Source organism: Manis javanica, chromosome 3 (assembly GCF_040802235.1).
Source record: "Manis javanica isolate MJ-LG chromosome 3, MJ_LKY, whole genome shotgun sequence".
NCBI lineage: Eukaryota > Metazoa > Chordata > Mammalia > Pholidota > Manidae > Manis > Manis javanica.
The window spans coordinates 110,005,348-110,032,248 of NC_133158.1; the positions used below are offsets into that span (position 1 = coordinate 110,005,348).

The 26,901-nt window shown below is 37.3% G+C and overlaps 1 protein-coding gene across 1 annotated transcript in view; it reads right to left on the reverse strand.

Moving 5' to 3' along the window:
- Positions 1 to 277: 277 nt before the first annotated feature.
- Positions 278 to 26,901, reverse strand: part of ADAMTS5 (ADAM metallopeptidase with thrombospondin type 1 motif 5) — a 52,624-nt gene continuing 26,000 nt past the window's right edge. The window contains exons 3-8 of the mRNA XM_036997998.2: positions 23,896 to 24,063; positions 15,589 to 15,872; positions 13,994 to 14,177; positions 13,460 to 13,635; positions 11,662 to 11,837; positions 278 to 7,000 (exon numbers count right to left, since the gene is read on the reverse strand). Coding sequence (XP_036853893.2) covers positions 6,433 to 7,000; positions 11,662 to 11,837; positions 13,460 to 13,635; positions 13,994 to 14,177; positions 15,589 to 15,872; positions 23,896 to 24,063 — 1,556 coding nt within the window. The 3' untranslated portion in view covers positions 278 to 6,432. The remainder of the gene's footprint in view (positions 7,001 to 11,661; positions 11,838 to 13,459; positions 13,636 to 13,993; positions 14,178 to 15,588; positions 15,873 to 23,895; positions 24,064 to 26,901) is intronic.

Here is a 26,901-nt window from a genome sequence, read left to right on the forward strand (position 1 = left end):
TTGTTATTTCTAATTTAACAACAGAATTTCAATTCCAGACCAGACTCAACGGGTCAAAGTCTGGTAAGAAGGACTTAAAGCAAATAGTTCCATAGTACTTAAACTAAGACAAAGTATTAATTGTCTATGCCAAAGTGAATGAAGGATGGCAGACATTCTAGACAGCCTAGGGCTTCCTTAAGACCTGGCTTGGTGCTACTGCTGATATGAGAGAATTAAAAACAAATGGACAATAATTTCCAACTCTAAAACATATTATATGCAGTAATACTTTAACCTGGTTTTCAATTAACATTTATTATGCCTATTGAAACCATAAAGCCAATATTTAATTTTACAGTTTAAAGTCACACATAAGGAAATGCTTTACAAAATAGGATATTGTTTCTCAATGAAAATATTACAGTACAGTTCCCAAATGATGGTTCAAGTGGTTTGCCTGAATAACAGGATTGTTGTGGAATGCAGGCTACATAACACAATAATGCCTTCAGTAGCTGATTCAGGTTTGAAAATTGCCAAAGCTGAAGAGATATTTTAAACAAGACCTGTCTTGGTTTTCCAAGATTTTTGGTTTTTCAACTGTATTATATTTACAGAAAAATACCATCACTTCCAGAAAATTGAGGGTAATAACCAGCTTACATTTTGCCGCTTATGTACAGTATATAAATTTTTGACATTTCCCTTTACCTTAAAGACATGTTTCAAGATTTAAAAATTGCAGTTATACCTGCTTAGGTTCATTACCTGACTTTACTCACAAACTGTAATATAGAAATCAAATGTGTGTGCTACTGCTTACTTCAACCTGAAGATATTTCTGAACTCTGTTTAGTTATCTACAGTCTATTAACAAAGCATGTGCATGGCTTCCTCTAATACAGCCCACTAAAATGTAAGCGGTATTTGTTAGCTCCTCCATGTATGGCATCCGGCGACAATATATATTTCTTAATCAAAAGGCTAACATCACACAGTCACAAGCAGTATGATCTTCTGTTCTCAATATCCTCTCACTGTGGGTTGAAGTGTTCTTAGTATGTTGTGAAGTGCTGAAGACTGAGATGCAGCAGCCAGGTAGCTACTTTATGAACATAAAATATTGCAAAGCTTACAAGAGTCAGGCCAAATATACACAAAAGTTTGTGTATAGGAAACAAAAAAGTTTGTTTGAAAGGAACGCTGATGGCTTAGTCAGGGATGAAACATTTCTCATCTAAATGTCTGCTACTCCAGCCTGACACTATTCAAGTTTTGATGTCACCTTAAACATCCTCGATGTACATATAGTTTATGTCACTAAACACTGTTGATCAGAATGACCAATAGGTGCAATTTCCCAAACTTTGAGTATCAAGTTGTACCCAGACAAAAAACTTAGAGTTCTTTCTTACAGATTGAAAAATCTTGTAAAATAAAATAGTAACCCAGAAATACCATATTTTGACAGCTGATCACTGAAGATGTTAGCATGTTAGTAAGAATTGCAGTCTTTCATTGAATGTATCAAAGGAAAATGAAAAAAAAAAAGAATCCCATTTATTTACAAATTGCAGCTTTCCTCACTGTGTTAGACTGGGCCACTCTGATGGGGCAGTGCCTTATAGGATGATGGGCCTGTTTTTTCATTTGACCCTTGGCAGTCCAGAAGGACCAGTTGTTGGAGTTCTGGGGTAAGGAACACAGACAGCAAACTTACTGCTAAGTGCTAGTCTATTAGGAGAGTGCAATTAAATGGGTTAACTAATATGTACATTTCCGTCATATTCTTTTAAAACAAACATCTTCTAATGACATATGCCTTTATTTTTCCCACAAAATATGCATTGAGAATTAATTATGGTATCCAAAAGACACTTGACAGGTTGGTTGGATGCTTTTCTGATCTTAACACCATGTGTATTTCCATTCTTTGTCTCACTAATGCAGGGGTTCCTATTTCAATATGCTCCCAAACATTAACTGATCACAACACAGCTAGCCATTATAGACTCATGTTATATCAGGCTATTACTTGAGAAGTCATTTCTGTAGTTCATGCTAGCAGGAGGGGCTACTGCAATTTTTTTTTTTTTCAGTGGGCTGGTCTGTTAAGTTGATCTACCTGTTGAACAATCTAAAACTACAGGTTGTCGGCAAATGAGAAAAACAATAGAGAAAACATTCAAGATCCTTTTCTGTTGGTCTAAATGATAGGTCACTTTGACCCTGCACTTGGTTCCATTATAGCTTTGGATGACCATTTCTGTATTCATGGTTGTTCATTTATCTTGTAGGTTAGACATCATAAGAATGATAAGGTATTTTTATGGTTTCAAGTTTAATTATAAATAGATTAGTTATATTCATCAATCATGCCAATGAAATTTCACACTCAGCCACAAAGTATTAACAACATTTGGTAATTATTAAATTCAATCTTATTTCATAAACAATGAACTCTAAGTCATAGCACAAGTACTGAGCTTCTTTGAATCCAGTTGCTGTCCTCACTAAAACCATTACAATGACCTTGTTAATAAGGAAGGAGCCAACAGGAGAAACATCAGAACCAGAGATTGATCCAGTCAATTGTGTGTCCAAGGGTGCTTTTGCTTTAATTTTGTGATCAGACTGGATTTATAGTCAGAGGCAAGCTGATGTGACCCAAGGTGTCCCTGCCTGTCCCAGGTCCTATCACTCCATGACATTTATTATTAGTAGAAAGTCACTCAGTGGAGACACCATATTTGTAGAAATAGATATGACTCTAACACTTGAATCATTTTAATCAAATGTGTTTACTTCCTTGTATAGAATCCTACATACGTGAAAGACTAAGTAATAATTAATTTTAAGAAGTGTTTTGAAAGCAGCAAAAGACAATATTTGATTTTATTTTCATTGCTATCACTCGGAGGTTGTATGTGCACAGCTTTCATACAGTACATCAGAATCTCCTTGTCCAAGTTTATCAGTGAAGTGAATGCACTTGATTCTTAATTCTTTCTCAGCATCTATGGGAAGCTTCCAGGTTATCTATATACCCAAGTTTAAAACTTGGATCTTAGTTGCTTAAGTGTTTTCTCATCTGTGACTTGGAAAAATCAGTATTAATGAAACTGAAATAGACCTAATGTAACTAGAAGTAATGAACACTACTAGTCATGAAAAATTCAGTTAGAAACTTCCTTGGAAAAGAAAGTAGTATCAGAATAAAGATATGTGAGGAATATATATATATATATATACATGCACACACACATACATATACATATATGTATACCTGTTCCTTGCAGAAAGCTTTCTATAAAAAAATACAAAAGCAACCAGTGCCATATATTATGTAAACTCACAAAGTGTACTTTATACACAAACATGAAGCATAACTTAAAAAGTAGGACAATAGCAAAACATTTTAAATAAAGAATTTGCACATATCTTTGTTAAATAAGAATAAATAATTTTATCACACAAATACACATACCAGTTGCAAAAACAGTAAGTAATTTTTTTTCAGTGCTGCAACTTTTTGTTTGTGATTAATCCCTTAATTCTTAGTTTAATGGATAAAACTGTTTCCACAGGAAGGCAAAGGAAGTTGAATTTGTTGAACAAATTAAAACACTACCCTTAAACTTCTAAACAATACAGGGCTTAATTTTGCATTTTCTTTTCTAGAAGAAATAAATGCTATTTCCTTTTGGACTCTCTGTATTTACTTAAACTTAATTTGGAGTGTTTAGTAGTGTGAGATTAGATTCTTACTAACCTGAGCATTTTCAAACTTTTTTTTGAGGAAGTAACCACTAGCATCATGAACTCTGGATGCCTTATTCAAGATGCAGCTATGGAAAGGTACAACTACAGTTCAAAGTCAATCTGGACTGAATTAGATTGCATTATGGAGGATTTTTCATTGGTTTATCATTCTTCATATTTACTCAACACTCCATTTCTCTGAATTTCAGTTTTCATTCCATATCATTTTTCTCAGGAATGTAGACATATATTCCTTGGTCAATTTATTGATATACTCATATGAAAAAACTAAAAAAAGCTCCTTAAAACCATGGAATAGTGGTTAATTCATTTATTTTATACTCTCCAGGATTGTTTGCTTCAATGAGAAGTATAAAACTTCATTGTTTGAAGTTTTATGAATCATTGATAAATCATATTTAAAAATCTATGAGTATGATATAGAGAAGCGAGTAGGAGATAATCAAGTTTGTGCATCAATTATTTTTTAATGTTGCTGTGAATATAACCAGAAAAGGCAAAAATATTTTTTTAATATTTGAATTACTTAATTAAAATTATTTCAGATATTGGAAAAAGTAATATTGGCCTCACCATTAATTCTCTCTGCACAGTCAAATTGTAGGTGTGATTTAAAACTTTTTTCTGAGTGATTTGAATAGCTTTGTTTCTGGCTTCTGGTATCTGGTGACCTCCATCAGATGTAGGTTACCAGTCTTATATGGGTTTCATTTCTCTAATAGATAATTTTTTAGGAAAAATGACCACGTCTAAAGCAAAGTCTATTTAAAATCCAAAGGATGATTACCAGTTTTGTAAAACAATTCTTTGTTTTACCTAATAAGTTCTCAAGAAATACTTAGTGAGACATGTTTTCCTGGCTTACTGCAATGAATGTGATATAGCAAGATCAATTACGTAATTCCTTTATGTTAAAATATATTATAATAAAAATAAACTCTCATGACCTAAAGGGAACTCAAACAATGGTTCCCTAACATCCTTATATGCAAATCTTTAACAATAGGCACATTTGGTAAGGATTATATATAAAAATTTCAACGACAATTGACTTTGTGATATTTCACACACAAAAAAATCTCAATGAAATGAAATACCTTTGATTTTCTAGTTAGCAAGTTAGAGGGATACAGTTTAGTGTTTAAATAAAGATTTGAATGCATGTGATTCTAAAAATTTTCCAAGTCTAACTATTCAACCTTAGAAAATACCTAGACAGGATATGAACATTAAAGCAACAAGCTGCTCAAAAATAATCACATTTCATTACTCAAACACTTACTGGTATAACCAAATCCTTCCAATTTGGAAAAATCTTAAGTACAGTATGAGTGTCCTTGGATTTTAAAAAAAAACAAACAATGCAAGGAATTATTGCCTTTATGGTGTGGAAACAGTCTTATTAATATTAATAACATTTTTTTTGCACTAGCCCATTAGTGAAAACCACTTCTAGATGTGGCTAATTCCTAAATGATCTTTAATATTCAACAAGAAGTACAAGACATTGAAGGTCTTACAGAACCCTAGAACAAAACAAACTAACAAGTGAAAAAAAAAAAAAGCATTTTAAAGGCTTGCTGGTAAGAGGTATACCAGTGTTGAAGATGTTGAATGTGATTTAGAAAAATGTGTGTTCTGTATGTATATTATACATTGTAAGATATCAGATGGAAGGCGTAGAAAGGGAAAGCGGTTGTGAAAATATAAATGGAAAATATGGTGAAGTATGTTTTTTTTTCCTTTTAAATTCTAACACAAGGAAACAATTTCTAGACTCTTGAATACTGGTAACATACCCACACACAAACTCTACTTCTACATTCTAATCACTCATTAATTTGGCTGGTTGCCCGAAAAAATACAGGCAGTCAAACAATTAAGTAAATATAAAAAATGAGATCCTTTTTCTTTTCAAATATTTCTCAGAAAATGCTTGCTGTGAAAATGGTTTTTGACTAAAATTTTATCCTCTGTTGTCTGAAAGTATACTAAATCTTATGAAAACAGCAGCATGGTCTTAATTTCCAGTAAAACATCCACAGCTCTTTCCGGAAACTGGAAGAAGTTTAAATAGCTGCAGACCTACTTTGGTCAAACACTTTTTATAGAATATATATATATATATATATATATATATATATATATATATATATATATACACACATCTATCTATCTATCTATCTATATATATATATATATTAATAGAACCAAATGATATAAAGTGACATACCAAGGGAGAATGTATTTACAAACAGTAAAAATAACGCTAGTGTGCCTTAGGGGTGAAAATGACTACGATGCCTTTGAAGACATTCTGTAAGAGGTAGGTGACAAGGGGGAGACTGTTGTTTTGCTATCTTCAAATGTCCCCTGATTCTACATTCATCAGTCATTTTGCATTTGTGTAGGTCCAGGGGATGCTCAGTAACTCCCAAGTGTTTCTGTATCCCAAGGTCACCAGTGTCACACGAAGCAGTGCACATCTTCTTTTGGTCGCAGAGGGCAGATTCTGCCCATAATTGGACTCCCATTGCCAGTGACACTGAAACGCAACTTTCTGTGCTTTAAGTAGAGCTCTTGATCACAAGATGGATCACCACCCTTCATCACGACTGATCGGTGATGACTCATGCAGGTACCTCTGCATTAGGTCATAACCACAGGCTAACATTTCTTCAGCGAACACTGCTTGAATGCAGACGGCCTCTGAGAGAGAAGACAGCCCTTTGCTAACTTTCGGTTCCCATCCTGGCACTGCACTGTCCTGGTGTGCCAGCCTGTGTCACAGGTCCTAGAACAGGCGAGCCATGGGCCCGTCACCCACTGCATCTGTGCAGTGTGCGATCCCACTTTGTTGCTGCTATGGCTAGTGACCGAGTTAGCTTTTTGAGTGGACATCTTGGGAACAAAAAAGCTGTAGCGGACGTCTAACGCTTTAGTTGGGTCTGTTGCCAGAATCTGCACTATTAGAATTTCCTTCGTGGCCGAGTAGCCCATCCCGTGCAGGAAGTCATCCCTGTGGCTCCAACCGCTGTAATTCATGACTGTTCCGTTGATGTCGATGATGGTTTCTGAAGTGGAGATCATGTACTTTCCATTGATAAGGTACTCACCGTTTTTCTTTTTCAGGGCTAAGTAGGCCGTAAATCTAGTCTGGTCTTTGGCTTTGAACTGTCGGACTTTTATGTGGGTTGCCCCTTCAGGGATCCTCACAACATCCGTGTAACCCTTACTGTAAGCAGGAATGTCCACAAGGGAGAGGGAACAGAGAGACAGAGAGGGAGGGAGGGAGAAGGAAAGATTAATGAACACTTAGCAAATGGATAAATCAATGGATAAACAAATAGAAATTCTCTCAAAGTCTTACCTTAACAAAAGTTTAATGTATTTAAGAGATTAGGTTAAAATTGGCTTCAAAAACTTTCTTATAACAAAATAAAACTGCAGCTAGACTATTAGACTGTGTATATTTTTATTGTGATGTTCAAAGTTAGGATGATATTAGCAACCTGCCTTTGTTTTAAAAATTTACACTAATTTCATTTGAAGATTTATAAACACATTACACAGCCCTGTCAAATCCTATCATCTTTACAAAAGTTACTTTATGTTCTTTCTGGCACAAAGTGGGATATACATGAAACAGAGAGTAACAAAAATCTGCCCTTAATTTCATAGAAATCTTTAATGCCTCTTAAACTTGCTTGTATATTAGAATCACATGGAAATCTTGTAAAGATTTAAATCCCTAGACCCCAGACCAATTAAATCCCCATCTTGCAGGAAGGGGGGAGTAGGCAGCAGTGCTTTTAGAGTCCTTCATGTTCAAAATCTGCAGGCAAGGTGGGGAACCACAGATTTCATTGTTTATTGAACTAGGGACAGAGTAAAGGCTCTGCTTCCATTTCTACCAAAACTCTCAATTTCCTGGCCAGGACATGTAAATGGAACATAAAATTCCATAAATGGGTGACCGTAGACTGTTAATTACATCAAAAGAAAAAATGAATCTTTAATGCCTTAGCAAATTTCTCTGAACGTTTAGTGTTCAGGTAGCATTATGATAGATTGAGTGAGGCTTATGGTGGGGGAGAAATAAGATAGGTCACCAATGATCCGTCATGTGCTCAGGAAAACAGGCAAAGGCATAAATATCTCTAATATTCAGAGCTTGTGGAAAATGCTAGGACAGAAATGCTAATTAAGCTCCAAGGGACTATACTAGAAAGGAGTCATCTTTTGTGAAAATCTTTGCCCCTATAAGTGATTTCATAATATGGTTTCCATATGTCTTACCTTCCTAGTTATTTGAACAGAAATAAATAAATTGCCTACGCAGTTTGACTGTTGTGTGTCAAATTTAATTATCTACTCTCAAATTCTGATTCAAATAGGGGACAACTGATTCACACACTGAAAATCCAACTGTGTTTTTCCCATTCGAGCAATTCCTCTAAACTAGATAAGGCTCCCCTGAAGGGAAGTCTCCTATGTATTGGCATCCAATTTACAGGGACTGGTGGACAAGTGTCAGAGCTTCCTACCTTGTTGAAAAGAGAAGATGTGATGGTGACAGAGTTGCTTATCCATTCAACTTGATTCATTATTTTTACTTTGTAATACATTCTGGATTAGACTTTCTTAAAGGACTTTTTTTTTTCAACGTTTCTGATATTAAGAGATAGTATGAAATCTTACAGTGGCTTCAAACAAAGCCAGGAGGGCTGTTGGAGGTGATTGCTCACCTCACATAAAAGCATATAAAGTGGGGACATGGTAAAGTACTTGACTCCAGAGCTAACTAGTGGCAGTGCTGGGCTTAAAATCCAGGCCTCTCTGTGCCCTGTTCGTGCTCCTTTCACCATATCCTCATGCATGCGACCCTTACCTTTGCCAGGCATACTTTATAAAAGTTAAATGAAAAGTTCTGGTTACCTTCGGAATTTAAATGGTACCGGTGTAAAGAAAATAAAGAATGAAGGCTAAGGGAGTCAGGCAGGAGAGCTTTTTGAGCTGCTCATTCCTTACAGCCTGGCTGAGATTCCTGTTCCATTGTGATCACTTGGGACTATTGGCGCTGCAGCTGGTCTTCACGCTGTTGCACAGGGTTGCTCTACATATGAGGATTAGTGCCTTGATTTCTTAGTGCCTTAGTAAAACCTGATTCCTTTCGTATTCCTTATTCATTCTCTTATGCCCTGCTTGGTAGCATTTAAACTTTGGACAGTAATCAGCTTCTCTCGCTACCATAAATGAATGCAGTTGTTTCCATAACTATTATGATGTATGGCTGGCAGGGCAAGGGAATCTTGCTTTGTTCAGGGCTATCTCCATGACATGAAGAAGAGTGCCTGCCATGAAAGAATACATTCACTCATAAATACTACGTATGCTGTCGTGGAAGTGACATTATAGTGGGGGGAAGTCAGACCCCCACAATTCCCCCCAGACAAAATCTGTGACAGGATCAATTGATAAGAGCTGTGAAGAAACAGAGCAGAGAAAGGAAATGGTGAATATGACAGGGGTGGGGAAGAGATCCTCCTATTCATTTTGAGTAGCCATCACCCGAGGGGACATTTCACAGAGATCTAAGGAATTCTAGAGGAAGCATTGCTTATTGATTGCAGAAAAGTGTCCCAGGCAGAGTAAACCACACACACTTGCCTATATGCCATGTTTGACGAATGTCAGGGAGTCTGGTGTCAAGAGAGCAGAATAAAACAAGGGACTGGTGAAGAAGAGACACAGAGCAGGGCTGAAAGTTTTTAGCACCTTGCTGGTTACAAAACAATCTTGGAAATGGATACTGAGGTGTAAGCCAGTGGAGGCTGTTGAGCCAAGGAATGCCATGATCTGATTTCAGTAGTGGTAATAGCTCTCCTTACTTTGTGAAGACAATGTGAGAGGCGAGGGCTGAGAGACCAGTGGGAAGGCTGCTGGATTGATTCAGGCAAGAGATGATCATCAGTGGATTGGCTGCTCATGGTGGGGAGGAGGAACTTGACTCTGGACAGACGTTGGAAGCAGGACTGGTGGGATTTGCTGATGTACGGACGTGGAGTGTCAGAGAAAGTGAGGAGCAAAAGAAGACTTCAAAGTTTTGGGCAAGGAAGGACTGAGTTGCCATTTACTGAGGTGGAGAAAATTGTCGGTGGGGGAGTGTTGGAATTAAGATTATGGTCATATTTGTGAAGAGATTTCAACTTGAAGAAATATTTGAATATGTACTATCTCATTTGATCCTCACAGCAATATTAATTTGCAAGATAATTACTACTATTTTCATTCCACTTTCAAGAATTCTTATGGTAAGGAAATTAAGTGATTCTTTCAAGTTAATATGGCTAGTGATTCACTGCACCAGAGCTTAATAGTAAATAGTGCAGCTCCGAGATTAGTATTCTTTCTTATAAATTACACAAGGCCATGGTAATTTATTTGGAATACTTAAACAGGTCATTAGTACCACATCACACGATCTTGGTCAAATTAATTTGCAAGCAGTTATATTGTGCACTATTTGTTGAGATTATGAATTTCTTCATTTTTTTCATGTGACATCAAATATGCAGATGTATTTATGGTTGTCAATACAGAAATTGAAAATGTTAAATTGGGCATTTAAAAAACTAGTTTGTAAGTTTATGTAGGAAGAATATATAACATGTACTACAAAAGGTATTGTTTTTAAAAAAATAATTTTACTTCTCATCTGGCTCTTGAATTTCTCTTCTGTCCTTCTTTCCTTTTAAAAAATATTTAAATACAATAGCTTTTTTATCCTATGACCTAAGTTATATCTTTTGCTTTGGCATTCATCAGTTGTCTAAAATTAGATAAGTTCTAAACTTTCAGAGTCCGGGTTTCCTCATTTGTAAAACAAATGGGTAGACTTGATCATTTCTAAGGTATTTTGTACCTTTAAAACCTATAAAAATGTGGGATATAATGGTACATGCAGGGTTTGACCCTATAAAGTCAGATGAATACTTATTACATCACTAGCAAACAGGATTAGTAATACATATTAACTCAGAATAAATTCTCCAGTCATACAATTTTTTATAATATCAAAGATGATTTCTAGTTTTCACATTAATGTGGCATGTAATTATTTTAATGAATCCTTATTGTGAGCTTGGCTGGTATACTGCCCTCCAGTTAAGACAACACAGCATGTATATTAAGAACACAGGTGCATTTGGCCAGGCTCAGGGTAAGTGGTTTGGCAAAGAAGAGAAACAAATCTGCATTCCAGTAGACTCTTTGGTCAACTCAGCCATCCTAGCTGATAATATTTAATGCCGAAAATTGATACTTTATAAACTTACATCTTAAAACAAACATGTAATCAGAGACCATGAGAGGAAACAGGAAGCAGACATTACTGTATATATTTCTTTACAAAGTAGATATAAACCAGGGTAGTTCACTCTAAAATGGGATTGTTGTCTACACCACTGTAATTAACTTACATTTTGCAAGGAGAAATGTTTTTCTCAAGAAAAATGCACTAATGAGGATTTGTTTGTAAAAAGAAGTAAAGATGGAAACTAGCCATCTTTCCTAAATCACGTTTCAGGAATAATGGGTCTGCAAGATATTGCTAAAGTGGAATGTCACAGATTTTTCTTTTCAGTTTTCACACTCTGCAAGACCTCATGGCCAGAGCAGTTTATCTGTTCCAGAGGCACCGCACATTTCCACTTGGCAGCTAGAGTTCTTTCACCTCCTCTCCTTTGCTTCTCATATTCCCAGTGTGTTCCTAGAGCCAGGCTAGACCTCCTCCCACAGATAGCTTACCATGTAACATGAATCCTCCTTTATCAATTTTGCAAGAGCCTAACGCTTGGTTAAATTCACACAGGGGCAATTGTTCTATCACATTACCTTTTCTTATTGAAGGTTCCAACAATCTTTGTACAACTGGAATTGTCTCCTCCACACACTCCACACTTGTCATACTGCAGCTTTGAGCCAATGATGCCATCACAGCCAGTTCGCACACATTTCCCGCGGACGCAGATGGAATTGCTATACGGCCTACATTCAGTTCCATCGGTCACCTGAGTAATGATGACCACGTTAACAGTGGGGAAAACGTGCGCACAGGTACTTGGTATCTTTGGTAAACAGCAAGTTCTCATTTGTGAGTTTTGAGTTTGACTGGAATAGATAGTACATTGAAAAATAAACAAAAAGTCATAGTTTCCAGGAGTATCTAACTGAAAAAAATCCTTGACATACCAGCAGAAAGATCTGGGATAAATCTGGGGTATGCACTTTCTCTCTTGAGCTTAATTCTGAATATGCTGTGAGACCCAAAGTCCTCATCTCCATTTCTGTATGCATGACATGTTTCCAGGTGTATTGTGTTTTCATTGACAGAACCATCTTCTCCCTTCGTGTGTGGGACTCTCACTTGTGTGGAGAGCAGAATATGAGCACATTCAAGATGGCAGAGGTCCTTCTTTGTTGCAGAACTGTTATTATAGTACTAAATTTGAAAATCTAAACCTGACATTCAAAATCTTGTAATGGTTGGAAAGCATTCCCTATTGTGTGACAGACCATCAGATGTTGAAACAGAGACAAACAAATTAACATAGAAAGAGAAGTCTGGGGAAGTCAGAGAAAAGTACTTACTGGAAGAGCCTGAAAATATTCTGACTAAAGAAAATCAGCATATATTTGAAAAGCTAGTTTTAAGTAGTATGGGTATGAACTCTGGGGTTTGTGTATGTGCATATATATATAAATGACATGTACAATCATATACATAAACATACACACTTGTATTTGTATATATACAGAACTCTTCTACACATAGTGTTTGAGTGTAAACTAAGGTAGGGTATACCTTGATAGGTTAACAGTTCCCCAGATGGTGGTATTTTCAGGTGATGTTTTGTTTTTATAATTCTTTATTTTTTTAATGAAAATAATAATTTTGCAATAAAAAGATAAACTATCTTGAAAACTACTTAAGTTGGGTGATCTTATTTTTCAATAGTATGTCATAAATACCTGAAGGCCAGTTCTGAGGTGGTTTTGCATGTAGCACTTAATTTAACTTGCTGTATTTTTTAAATACAATGTTTAAACTGTATTTTAAATTGCTGCATAACATTGACTGTGAGAAATGAAACTGCTAGGAATTTAGGAAATGCCCTTCTGTGAAAAATAAGGGATAGTTTTGCATGCATATATTAAGTGGATAGCAACAGGGACAATGATTCACATTAAGGGGGTAAGACATTTAAATTGTGAAAGTCTGGGTCGAGATGATGATCTTAAAACCTATCTTTATGAATCACTAAAGGAATTCTTAAGTAAATGATAAAAATACAGAAAGTTTTCTTGCTTTTAGTCCCCTGTACAAAGGAACCTTGGAGATAACTGTTTTCCTGGGTATTTTGAAGTTAAGGTCACACCTCACCTTCTTTGACAGAGTTCAATTTCTTAAAAATAGTTTTAAAACATCTACTTTTTCCTGTTTACAAAATAATTTCTATTCATTACATAAGGTCTGAAAGATACAGACATGATAGAGATGAAAATAAAACCCTCTGAAATCTAGCCACCCTCCAAATAATGACTGTGTATATTTGATATCTGTGGGTTTCATTCTAACAAATAATTTCCACCCAGGACATGTCCTGTCTCTGGACAGGAGGTGAGCAGTTACCTTTGGAGAGAACACCACATAGTAGCCAGTGCCCTTAGCTCTGCAAGTCAGTTTACACACATCCCCAAGCAGGACGCCGGCGTATTTGGGAACCCATTCCACAAAAGTCTTGACTCCTTTTGCATCAGACTGATACCCATTTTTGGCCTCACACTGCTCATGACGAAAAGATTTACCTGAAAAACAAACATATCAATTATTACTTTATCACTTCTGGAACTTAAGATATATTCTTGTGTATTTAAATAATTTTAAGGGGAAGATGATTTTTTTATTCAGAGCCTCTTCACATACCAGTGTTGAAGGATTCTTATCTACACAGAATTGCAAACAGAAATTACTTTCTTCCTACTCCCTGAATATTCACTCAATTGGTTATAATAATCATTTAAAAATCACCCATGTGTTAGTGATTTGCACATGGGTGGAACCACGAAGTACAAGATGAATACACTCTTTCCCTAGCCTCCCCTAGTTATTACTACTAGAATACAAATTATACACGGCGGTTGCTGACACTTGGTAGCAGCATACCATTAGGTGGGCAGGGCATGACACTGCAGGAGCGGTAGATGGCCCTCTTCCCTGTGCAGTAGCGGCCACTGTTTCTGGGTGCAGGGTTATTGCAGTGGCGATAGGCAAACTGTACTCCTCCCCCACATGAGCGCGAACACTGGCCCCAGGGCCCCCAGGATCCCCAGTTGCCATGGCTTGATGTCTGAAACAGAAAATAGGAGATATTTTAACTCAGAAAGGAGGAAAACATTCAAAATGTACATTGGAAATCACTTGCCTTCAATGACACAGTGGAAACTTCATCACAAATATAGTCAAATTTCACTGAATTTAACATGATCACAGGTATTAGCCACTCTGGAATTACAATGTGATTTCAATTCGAAGCAATTCTCCTTTTCTACTTGCTACCATCCCCTGACACTAGAGGACTTCACCCTCAGTCCTGAGCACACTGCAAAAATTACTCCTGGCTTCTCTGGGCCTTCTGAAATTGTATATTTCTGTTAGTAACCACTGAATCACACTGAACTTTTTGTCCACTCTGATCCTGCTCCCTTAATGAAATATCTCAAGTCAAATGTTCTGCATGATGCTGGCGTTAGCTGATTGTAATTGACACCTTTTCTCCCTCTTTAGCAATGAAGTCCTACAGTCCCTTGTCGATATCACCCATCCCGTCTGTGACAGACCCTCTGTCACACAATAAATGTATGTGACCTGGGCATGGCTTAATTCTTCACTGGACTAGACTCTCACTTTATAGATAGCAAATGCAACAGATACAGAAGTGAGCCCATACCACAAGCACACACACCACAGGGAAAGGGGAGCCTGGTTGACACCCCAAGTCTACACTCTGGAAACATTGCAACAGGAAGCTGGAAGTCTCCACAAGGAAGAATGTTATTAATTCCTTTGCTGAGGGAACTCATGCAGAATCTCCTCTGGCTGTCTGTCGGGTGTCTGAGAATGCATGGTTGTCTGACAGTCCTGAGCGACTCCAGAAACGCACACGTGACAATGCTGTTCTAGGGACTTTGAAAATCTTGTGAGTGAACAAATGCCTTCCTTAGGCCTTGACAATTAAGGGGGCAGTTACTGACCTGCAGGTGGACCATGCACATGAGGAGGGACGAGGTGTTTCCCTGGGGCAGTCACAGGTCACATTAGCTCCTAAAGCTAGATTAACTTGCTCTAAGGGGAAAATACAACCAGTTTGGAGTCACCCAGTGTTATGACTGCCATGTATGAGCTCTACTATTTCCTTACTTTATTTAAATAAATGTATTCTGATAACTTTAGTGAGAGGAGTTTGAAAGTAAACTTCCAGTGACTTGGGGGCCCTGCGTGCAGCCTCGTGATGGAGTCTGGGCTAAGTACTTACGTGTCACTGGACAAACCTAGGGGTGGGTAGCTAAGGCCTGCCCTTTCTCCAGTTTTTGATTACTGACAATGGCTACCAAGGGTAAGGAGGAAGTTGTGAATAGATCTCTCCAGGAAAAATATTTTACTAGGAAATAAAGGCTCTTGGTGACAGTGCCCACACGGGTCACAGGAGTGTACTTCAGATCTCAGGTCTCGAGGCACTGTGTGACAAGAAAAGCACTTACTGAATAATACTTTTTCTTGGTTTTGTCCACACACTTGCCCTGCAGGCAAATCCTCCCTTTCCCACATGGCGTCCCTTCCACGGCTGGCAGCTTCTTGGTCAGGCACACCATCTGGCCCTGGCGCACCACGGCGCACCAGAGGCGCGCACAGACGTCCATTCCCGGACACACGGAGTACTCGGGCCCGAATGTCAGGTTGCACTGTTGGGTAGCATCATAAGTCTGCCCTGGTAGTTCCTCAGGGCCCAGGATCTGTTTGCGTGGTAGGTCTAGCAAACAGTTACCTGAAAGAATAACCAAGATTGACAACTGTTCTGTGTTTAGCTTTCAACTCACTAAACTCATGGATCTGAAAAAGCATTGCTCCAGCTGGTGCTGACACATGATGCCCTGGGGAAGGGGCCTGTGGGGGATGAGGCTGGGCGCCCCCTTGTGCTCACCACTACCCTCCGGGATTTTCAATGGACACCGTGCTCTGGGGCATCTATAGTGAGGGCAGTGGTATGACGGGATAAAATCATTTTGTAATAATTAGTTGTGAATATAGCCATTGTGCTGAGGTACTAAAAGAAATCAGACTGGACCTAGAGGAAATAAGAAACTGGACATAACAATAAGTGTTTACAGCTTTGAGGAGCAGAGTTTGCCCATGGCTCTCTATGCCCCTTTCTTCACTTCCAACGTACCTCTTCCTCAGGTGCCTGTCCAGGCCCCTTTCCGTTAACTCCACGAATAATACTACGGAGCTAACCTTATTCATTTTTGCACTCACCCAAAAGCATTTGCTTCACAGCTACAATGTCCTAGTAAACATACCAGGTATCAGAAGAACAGAAAAATGACCCAGACCCATCCCTCAGGACCTCCCGATAAAGTGAAGGAAATAGACTAAGTAATTTCTCCCAGACTGGTAGGAATTTTAATAAAGAGCCTTCAAGAGACACCAAATAAAGGCGCATTGGAATAAGAAAATAAAACCTCATAATTCGGAGCTAGGCTCATTTTTACCCTTCTTTTTCTCCCACGTGTGTCAGTTATTTAATGTGATTGGTATTGTTGGGTGCCTGGAGTGTGTCTATCACAAAGTGCTGCTCTTATCCCATAGTCACACGGCAGTATGAGGAGTGGGGTGGGGAACCGGCAGAAGCCGGCCCGCACGCAGACGGGGCAAATTCAGAAGCTGCCCTGTGCCTCTCCTCCCCCAGGAAAGCTCCCCAAGAATCCCTGCCCTGTGAGTCAACCCCATTTATTTTCTCCTATCATAGGGAGGGTGCACTTTTGCCTACCAGTTTCTGTAATCTTTCTGTTTACTTGATTTTAGGATTTACTCACTGATTATTAGTAGTACTAAAAATAACAAGTACTTGTTACACCCTTAACAGTCTCAGCTCTTTAAATGTGTTACTTTATCTAATACTCACTAGAACTCTGTAAAGTAGATTCTATTATTTTCTTTATTTAACAGAGAAACAAGCTGAGGAACATAAAGACAGATCGCTTCCCCAAGGGCACATAGCTAGCGGGTCCTATGCTCAGAGCCGGCCCTCCTCTTCATATACCATCTGCCTCTGTTTAACATGTGGATAGATTTATTGTTTTATTGGGGAAGGCAGGCTTGTGAAGGGCAGGGATCCTTTGAATGGTGGATTCCGTGCCTAATGGTAGAAACACCTGGTCTAAAGTTTAATTCTGGCAAAACACTAAATGGCTGAGTGTTCTTGGCCATGTTAGTCAACCTTTCCCTAATTTATTTTTAAGCTCTTCCTTTTATAAGGTTAAAAGTAACTAACAAGACGTAAGGGCAACCAGAAAAATAAGACACAATGATGGTTGGCAGTATGCTCAACATATTTAACAGCAATTTAGATGTATTCAAGTTATTCTTTTTATTCAAGAAAAGAAAATCATTTTAAAGCCTACTTTCCACTGAGAAATGGCATATTCAGCACATTTTAAGTATACTCCAAGTGTTTTTACAATTATATTCAGGTTTCTTCAAAGTGAATACCTTAGAATTTGTCAATCGGTGATGGAGGCATTATATGAAAATGAATAAAGAGCAAAGTTCCTATTTAACTTCTGAGCCAGAATGTTTGAAGAGGTAAAGCTTCTTAAGGAAAGCCAGAAAAAGCATTAAAATAAGTATCCAGCCAAAGAGAACTTTGGGAGAAAAACATCAAGCTAAAAGAAAAACATCAACAGCAAGTCAATAGGAAAGAATGATAGTGAAACCTCGCCAAGCTTTGTTTAGAAGGTAGAGTATGATTAGCACTTCAGAACCCCATGAAAAGTGTTCTCTTCATTGCTACATAAAAAAGAGCATTGTGTAACCCAGGGGGTGCTGAACAGATTGCTGATGCTAGAATATTGTCAACAAACCTCTGAGACAGCAAGAATGCTTTCCAATTCTTCAGAAGTGCTGTTTTAAGAAACTTTTTTATTTTACTAAAAAGCACAGACTGTAAGACTGGCGAGCAAAATGCTGGCTGGGAAGGCTTTAACATGTGCGGGTGCATGTGGCACGAGTCCACCTCATCTGTCATGAGCCAAAAGAACTCACCACCTCCCTATGGATGTGAAATCGGCTGTCATTCTTTCATTGGCACTAATAGATGATGAGCTAAATGAGATGTATAATGCAAACAATTTGAAATCAGCTTACAAGGAGACTTCAAGATGTGGCATCTCCTTACAAAGTTTATTATACAAAGTGTAAGTTTTCAAAATGAATCACACATTTGTTTTGCTATTAAAAATATGGTATCTCAGCTCAATGGTTTTCCCTTAGAGGTCATTTGGAGATGACCTTTTCTTGCTTAAAAGGATTCCTCAATTGCCATTAATGTATTACTCCAATGTTCTCACTATTTGCATTTTTTGCTGCATTAGTTTCTGTTTACCCTGAAATATAGTCTATTAATGTCATCTGTATGTTGAAATAGGTCCTTTTACAATAAAACGGATACAAACATCTTTACCAAATGGACAACTTGTGCCAGGGAACAATTGAAAAATCAGTCTGGGGCCTTGTCCTGAATCTCATGGTATAAAATGTTTAAAATAGAAATCATAGTGGACTGGATATACATTGTTTCCTCCCCCCCACACTTTTTTTCTGCATTGTCCATTTTTAAGAATGTGTACAGTTTGGGGGAGGGACAAAAGAAGAAACTGATCAATCTTTTCATATCATTTATATTGATCTATAAAAGCATGAACTCTATGACTAACTTTTCTTAATCTGTTTTATTTTTATTCTCAACCACTTCATATCTACTCCACATATTTTTAAATGTATCCTAGTCTGAAATCTTCTCTGGACTTTGCTGCCAAAATTTTGTCTGTTTGTTCTTTTCCACAAATTGCTAAGTTGCTTTTTCCTTTTCTGTCTCCCTACTCTCCCTCCCTCCCTTTCTTTTGTTTGTACATTGTGTGTTCAAACAACTTATACAAACTATAAAAATAGTTTGTAAAAGAAAAATAATAGAAATGCATGCATATAACTATTTCTTTTAAGCATCCGTGTTAAATTAAATGTTTAAGGTGAAAAAATGAAAAAGTAAAATGCAGTGATTTTCCATATGGGCAGATAAAGGAATGAAAGCGGTAGTCTTTCCATGGCTACAAAGTACACTGAGGGGTGATGAAAGGTATGCCATGTTTCCAGGAAAGGGAACAGAAAAGTCTTTGTTTTTTTTATATCTGATGTCCTGCACTGTTTGTTTCTCATGTTAATAATCAATGAAAATTTGTGGATGAAGGTTGGTTGTTCTCTATCCTTTTTATTTGTTCTTAACCGTTCCTAGAACTACAGTTATTCCTATCTTCTCTTCCTGTTCAATAGACACACATGAAATTAAGCATCGGCCCAAATATCCATGATCTAGGAGAAATCAATTAATATTCTTAATGAAATTCATCAGAGAGGGCCTAACAGCACTACAGACTCTCTCCTTTTACTTTTTATCATCATCTCCCTGAGACTGTAGCTCTTTTTGTAGGTCTTTATTCAAAGTCTAATATTAAAAGAGAAACTGATTCACTGTGAGCCAGATGACAGAGAAACTAAGGGTCTTGACGAAGGAACAGACAATCGTTACTGAGCATAACGATCCAAGCAGTCAGTCTGGGAAACTGTTGGAAGCATTGAGCTCACTGCTTAGGAAACGTAATGCCAAGGCAGTTAGATTAAACTATGTTGAAGGATGAAGCATAGCTTTTAGAAAATATAGGAAATCATGGCTTAAAATGTATGTTTTATGTACATACTCTTTTAAATAACACATTTGTGAAAATCAAGATAATACCACAATGGGCTTTAAGTTTTATGAGTACTACCTTAAAAATGGAACATTAGAATCTTTTAACTTGCTCTGTAGTCTATACTTATAAAGGACTCAAGAGGACTGATTTTCTAATATAATTTTATCTTCAAAGTTCTGTGTTCAGTAAGTGGCTGTAAACTTAGCTCTTTACATATGCCACATGTTAATATTCAAAGCTGCCTATAGATTTTCCTTAGCGGCTTGTGTCTTGGGCATCCTACACTGTCTTTACTTAGGTGGTGGCCTTTCTCATCACCTGGCCCTGTGGACTTAGGGACACGGAGAGGCAGCTATCCTGTTTTGGCTTCAAGTTATTAGTACTTGAGAAAAGAAATTCAATAAACTGCTTTCACTGCACAATTTCTTTGCTAGTGCTCACCTTTATTTTTGAGGCTCATTCCTCTTGCCAGCTTGCTTAGAGCTGACTTGTATAAACAGTGCACAGTGTCTAAAATGTCTTGGCCAGCCTGGCAGGGGGCATTGCAGGGAGGTTCCCCATGAGACATGGCTTCTCCTTTCCTGATTCAGAAGTATGCAAGCAGTTATGTCACAATGTGCATGCGGACTTTTCAACCATACCCTAATTGCCACATATTTCTTGTTGGAACTAAATCAGGAAACAGTATTCATGAATTTAAGTTTGGCAGTAGTCAAGTGCTACAAATGTCCAGCTACTTATAGCTTATAATTTTCAAAACAAATCAAATGATTTAATTTTACTCTAAGACCTCATTTCTCCAGCACTGCTGTAGGTAGTAGAAAGACAGATGAGCTTTTAGCCATAAATGGATGTTTCAGTTATGAACTCTTTAGATGCGATCTAAAAATTGCATAAATTTTGTCATAGTGTCTATATTATAAATATAATTGCTTTGCTGCCTTTATATTAATGTCACAATTTAGTTTTCCTAAATAACTGAAGATAACTTTTTTCTAAGTACCGATTATAGCATGCTGAAATATATTCATACTATGTAATATATAAGATCTTATTTATAGTATGTAATATATGAAATATTTCATAGCATATGAAATACCCAGGGATCATGCTGAGTGTGATAGGATCTTTGACCTTTTGGAAAATGGTGCCAGATTTCTGAGCTTTTAATATTTTAGGGGTATGTTTTATTTATAGCTTTTCTGGTTTCTCCCTTATTGTCCAATGATATCACTTCTTTCTCCCTGCTTATCTCTCTGAAGTGCCCCGCCCCGGCCCCCATCATGACTGTTTTACTACTTAAGATTGTTAGAGGCCCAGAAAATTACTACAGAAAAATATTACGATAATATGAATAAACAGACTCTGAAAGGATGGATGCCTGAGTAGTTCTCTACAAGTAAAGTGAAGGGGTTTTATGATGTGGTGTCATGATATCACTTTCGTCTTCTATGATGTGTTTTTGTTTGTTTGTTTATTTTTCCATCACTTTATACTTTGACTCACTTCTTGGTTCTCTCCTAAGCTCAGAAGCTGAGAGTGAATCAGAAGTTGGAACCTCGACCATCTCAGAATCACACGTACTAGGTCTTGTTACCATACTTTCACTTCAATTGCCCTAAGTCAGTTTTTTGGTCACAATCTAAAAGTTATTGAACAATTTGATTTCACATTTAACTGAGAGTGTTACAGAGCACTAGGGTTTCAATCTGTACCTGTGCATTCTGTGTTGAAATGAACACAACTGAGCTCTGCCATTGTACCATAGGGCCTTTCTCTGGTTCTCCTTATTCTGAAATTATTCACTATAGCTACTGATAAAATTGAAGTGTTTTTTTTCTGCTTTTGGTTAAAATACAAGTCTGCCTAACCAACATATTCAAAAGTAAGAGAGTCTAGGTTTGGTGAAATAAGTTGATAAATAAGGTATTTGCTGTCCAAAGAATTTTGGTAATTTAATTTATTTACAGATATATGGGAAACTCAGATAAGATTTTATTAGTACAAGTGAATATGACTTTCAACTAAAGGTATGTTCTTGCTTGTTATCTACCATGGGGGATTTTGGAATAGACAGAGAGATGCATAAAATATGAAATTTGTTGCAAAACTTTCAAGTCTGAATGTGGACTCTTTTAAACACAGAGATAATATTTAAAAATGAAGACAGTACTGAAAGCATACTTACTGCACAGAAAGCCATTCCATAAACACGAAATCAATGAGTCACTCCAAAATTATGGCAAAAAAGAACAAAATTCTGCACAGCATTGTAATTAGCTGACCTAATACTTGCACAGGAAAAAAAATGTGTTCCCGTTTAGCCATAAGTATTTGCTTGCCTTAGCAACTAAGTCCATTCATTTAGTGATTCAAAGTTTAGCTCAACCTTTTGGCATGTGTAATGTGTGATTTTGAAATAAAATATTAATGTTACTTCATTTTCAGAAAACCTGAAAGAAAAAGAGCAAAAGCAGTATTAAGAGTGGAGACTAAGATTCCACTCAAGAAGGACTTCATTAGATATTGATTTGATTAGTGTAGACAGGCAGATAATTTGGCAAATATTCATTTCAGGACTTTATCACCATTTAATCAGCATTGTAAAGTGAGCTACACAGAAAGTTTCCACTTTATCATTAGCCTAAAAGAAAAGTGTAATACATTGATTTTTAGTATTGTTTGTAAATCTTTGATACATTGGGATGTCCTTTCAACTAGCAAAGGACATTTCTTTTGTATTGATGGAAATTTTAAACCAAGCTGGGCATAGACTGTTTTCAGGAAAAGGAAATTTAAAAAGCTGCAACCATTACTGGTTCACCACTAACATAGCAAAAATGAGTTCAAGAACAGACTTTGCCTATGAGATACCAAAGAACTGTGTTGTGAATTTCTTTTAGTCTGAAAAGAATTCAATACATCAATTGTTTTGACATTATGTAGCCAAAGTTCAAGATGGCCAGCTCATGAAGATATTATGAAAATATTAAGCCATAAATTTTGTGGATCTAGGAAAAGAGTTATCACAAATTCTCTTAATCTAACTTTGAACCATACATCATGAGATAGCTTTATGGACACTTATTATGATCAAGAATTTTGTCACATTCAATTCACCCACCAGTTTTAGAAAGAGACACATTTTAAGAGAAAACAACAGGATGAGAATATGCTGATTTCTGTGATATGAGAAACTTGAGCTGCGTGGTCTCTGAAGATCTCTCCCAACTCTAACCTTTTGTGTTTCTAGTTTCTTGAAGTAATAAGGAATGCCAGAAAAATCAACAAAAGCTGTTTCAAAGATTATTTAAGTGGCCAGAATTTATTTCTAAAAACTGTGACTTCTTTAGTATTTTTATGTACTTTATAGCACTAATCCTGGATTTACAGAATTTAACAAAGAATGCTATGCTCTTGAACTGTATCCAATGGACAAAGCCAAAGATTTTCTTTTGAAGTTCTTAAAGTGTTTTCTCACCATTCATTCTTATTTTCTCTTTCTGTTGTGCAGTTTTTACTCTACTTTCAGGAGAATCTGCTGTCAGAGTGAAACCAGATTCTTCCAGTGAATGCAAATCTAAAGAGCTTCCTTTCCTGGCTTTATGCTGCCGTAAGAGAATCTGACAGAATTGTCACCTACATTTTCTCCACACTCCTATAATAGGCATGTAACAAATAATCCTGAGAGTCATATTAATAGCAGGGAAACAAGATGTCTGCCAGCATTCCCACAGGAAGCTAGTGGTGAAAGAGGGAATAAGAGCCAGGCTTTCAGAGCACTGGCTAGGAATTCTGTGTGGTCTCCCACACTGCTTCTCTTTTGAACTTTTCAATTCAAAAGCAAAAATACCATAGCTATAATGCCACCAAGGTCGTTGGCATTACCCACCAACAGACAGTCCCCTCGCTCCCTTTCCTGACACTAACTAAACCACCATTCTCTTAGGGGCATGATGAACACCATGAAGATACAGTGAAGGAAAACTTATAAATTATCCCAAGTTTTGTTTCTAAGCTTATGTTGTCCTGAGCGATACATACCGTGGCCATCATCCAGGAATTCTGTGATGGTGGCTGAGGTGCATTTGGACCAGGGCTTGGACGAATCAATGCTAGTTAGGATGGAAGACATTAAGCGCTTATCTTCAGTGGCCCCAAAGTTCTCTTCACAGAATTTGGAGTCATCATGGGAGAGGCCAAGTAGATGCCCTAGGGGAGAGAATACAGACAGTACGACTGATGAGTGATTTTGCATTTCTACTCTTACGTGACAATTATACTAGCATGTGATTTTTTTCCCTCCCAATTGTACATGAGTTCATTTTAACAGCTTTCTCATGCAGTGACTGGACCCCCAGGGAAATTTAAGCTGCATGCAGCTAGAGCAGTCACTTTTGGTGAACATTTAGATGAAAACAGAAAAATTATACTGAGGAGTAGACATTCCTATAATCATCTGGATCACACATGCTCAATGATTTGTAGAAACAGGCCTGATTTAGAATCTAGAATTTAAAAGGCAACTGTGGGATTATGTCATAGCCCTCACTACATATTATTTTGATTACTTGTCTAATTTTCTTCTCTGATCAACCATAGACCCCGTGAGATCTGAGACCATCTCCCCCGTCCACTGTTGAAACCTCTGTATTTAACTCAATGTTCTGCAAGTTGCAGATACTTAATAGATGGCTTTTGAATGTCAGTGACTTCTATTTCCTTGGCCAAGTAAATAGGTAGCTATGTAAGAGATGACTAGGAGAGAAAAAGAAAGAGAATTAACATTAGTAACTTCCCAGTTCCATGCAAATGTAAGCTTGTCTCACCCCTTCATTTCTTTTAGTTATCTTGTGAGTTGTGCACACTTACTAGTCCTACAAATAAATGGCATATTTTGAAAATGTACTAGTTTACATCTAAGAAATGTCTAAAATACCAAGATGCCCATCAAGGAGTGTTAAGAGTTTGAGAGAAAACAAACACTGGGAATGTAAGTGACTGGCCTCAGCTAGGTGGTGTTTGTGTGTAAGCCTACCAAATCCGTTCTTTAAACCCCAGGGTCATTTACATTCTACCAAGGTATCATTTCACAGAGTATATAATTGTTATAATCTGCCTGAATTGTTTTTCTATTTCATAAGGCTCATTTTCACATAGTCTAAAGAGGAAACAACATTCTCCAATAAATCTAAAATACTGTTAAAAAGTATACTACAGTGATGCACAGTGACTGCAATGGGATATGGGTTGGAACTTGCTAATACAGGTAAGTGTAGTAACCACATTGCTTTTCATGTGAAAACTTCATAAGAGTGTATATTAATACCTTAATAAAAGATTTAAAAAGATACATTCAGGATGGTGGTTGGTAGAGACTCTAAAAAGCACACAAGCTATCCTAGTAGTGTTTTTTGCAAAGCTTTATAGAGTCATACACCACACTCTAAAAAAGAGCATACATGGCAAACACTGTAGTAAAGTGATTACTGCATTCTCTCTTGGTTTCTGAATGCCAAAGGCAGAAACTTTGGCCCTTCTTCCAAAAAAAGTCTGGGGTGCAACAGTAAAACCCAACAGAGATGAAATCTTGCATGCCACATTCCAATGACTTTGGGCCAACTTGTTAAATCACCAACACCTCATAACTGAACTGTCCACTGAGCAGCTGGCTGCTGTTGCGGCTGAAATTAAGTGGCTGGTGCTGGGTGACCCTCTGAGGCTTCATATTTTATGATATTTATGCAGTTATTTGCTTCAATAGCGCTTACTAGGCTAGCAAGTTTTCTGAGGGAAACCCCCATGTCCCCACTCACATTTTATATTGGTCAATAGCATGAATGTGCATCACAGTCTGTAAAGCATGTCCCAAGTAACATGCAAAAGAAGACTGGCAGGGGCTTGTCCAATTTTGGGGTGATAATCTTGAGTTTTTCAAGAACTCGCAGAACCTTTGATTCATGTCTTACTCAATACTGCCTAAAGTTTCCTAGTACACCAAGCACTTGCTGAGAAGGAACTCTGCTTCTTGCACTTAGGTAATGTGCACTGTTCTTCAGCTAGCACCATGGGATTTGCATGAAAATTCCACACTTGAGTTTTTCCCCCTGGCAGAGAAGAGAGAGAGGTAAAGTGGCCTGAGGTGACCCCTGCAAAATGATGTGTATTGAAATCCAAGTTTTATATGTAAAAATGTGATTTTTTGCATTATATTACATAAGATATTCCTATTTATTTAATGGAGTAATAGCTTTTCCTCAAAATCTATCTAAATAATGTAAATGTACTTTCCATATGAATTTTTACTATTATATCAAGGTATTTTCCCTTGAGTTGGAGGGTGAATTTTAGATTTTTGATTTAAGATACAGGCCATGTGACAAACACCAAATTCACTTTGAGGGGCCTGGGAGAGTACCTCAATATTTTCTTTCATACGGAATGGTGAGGCATATAGTTTAAAATAGGAATTAGGTAAGCAAAGTAGTTTATTTAAAAGTATTTTGGGGGTATTTTTGTGAATCTTTTGGCATGCTTTGTGGCATAATACTGTGAATCTTATGCTCCCTAAAGGAATTAATTTGTCAGTGTAACTTAATTGCTGCTGAAGATACTTAGAAGAAATTCTCAAAAAAGAATGCCATTTGAGCATGAACAAATCTTAGTTCCACTTCAGCAAGAGCTACAAGGAGATGCGAATTTTGGAAGATCTCCCAGAGTCAGTGAGAAGTAATGAGAGTCATGGGCAATGTGAAGAACATTTAAGTGCCCAAAGAAACAGTCAGCCAGTTCTACAGTCACTGGAACCAGGGCACAGTGAGAGAGAGACCCATGTGACTTCCCTTCAGGAGCTGGACAGGAATTGAAATGGAAGATCAATGTGAGGGATGTTTGGATGCTCTTCAGGAAAGACGTGACAGACATACTAAAGGCTGTGAGTAGAAAAAGAGGTGATACTTTCAAATGTGATCCCCGAATCATTATGCTAACTTACTCTAATGTCAGTCTGAAATTTGCCGATATCTTTTGAGCACTGCAATGGCAGCACCC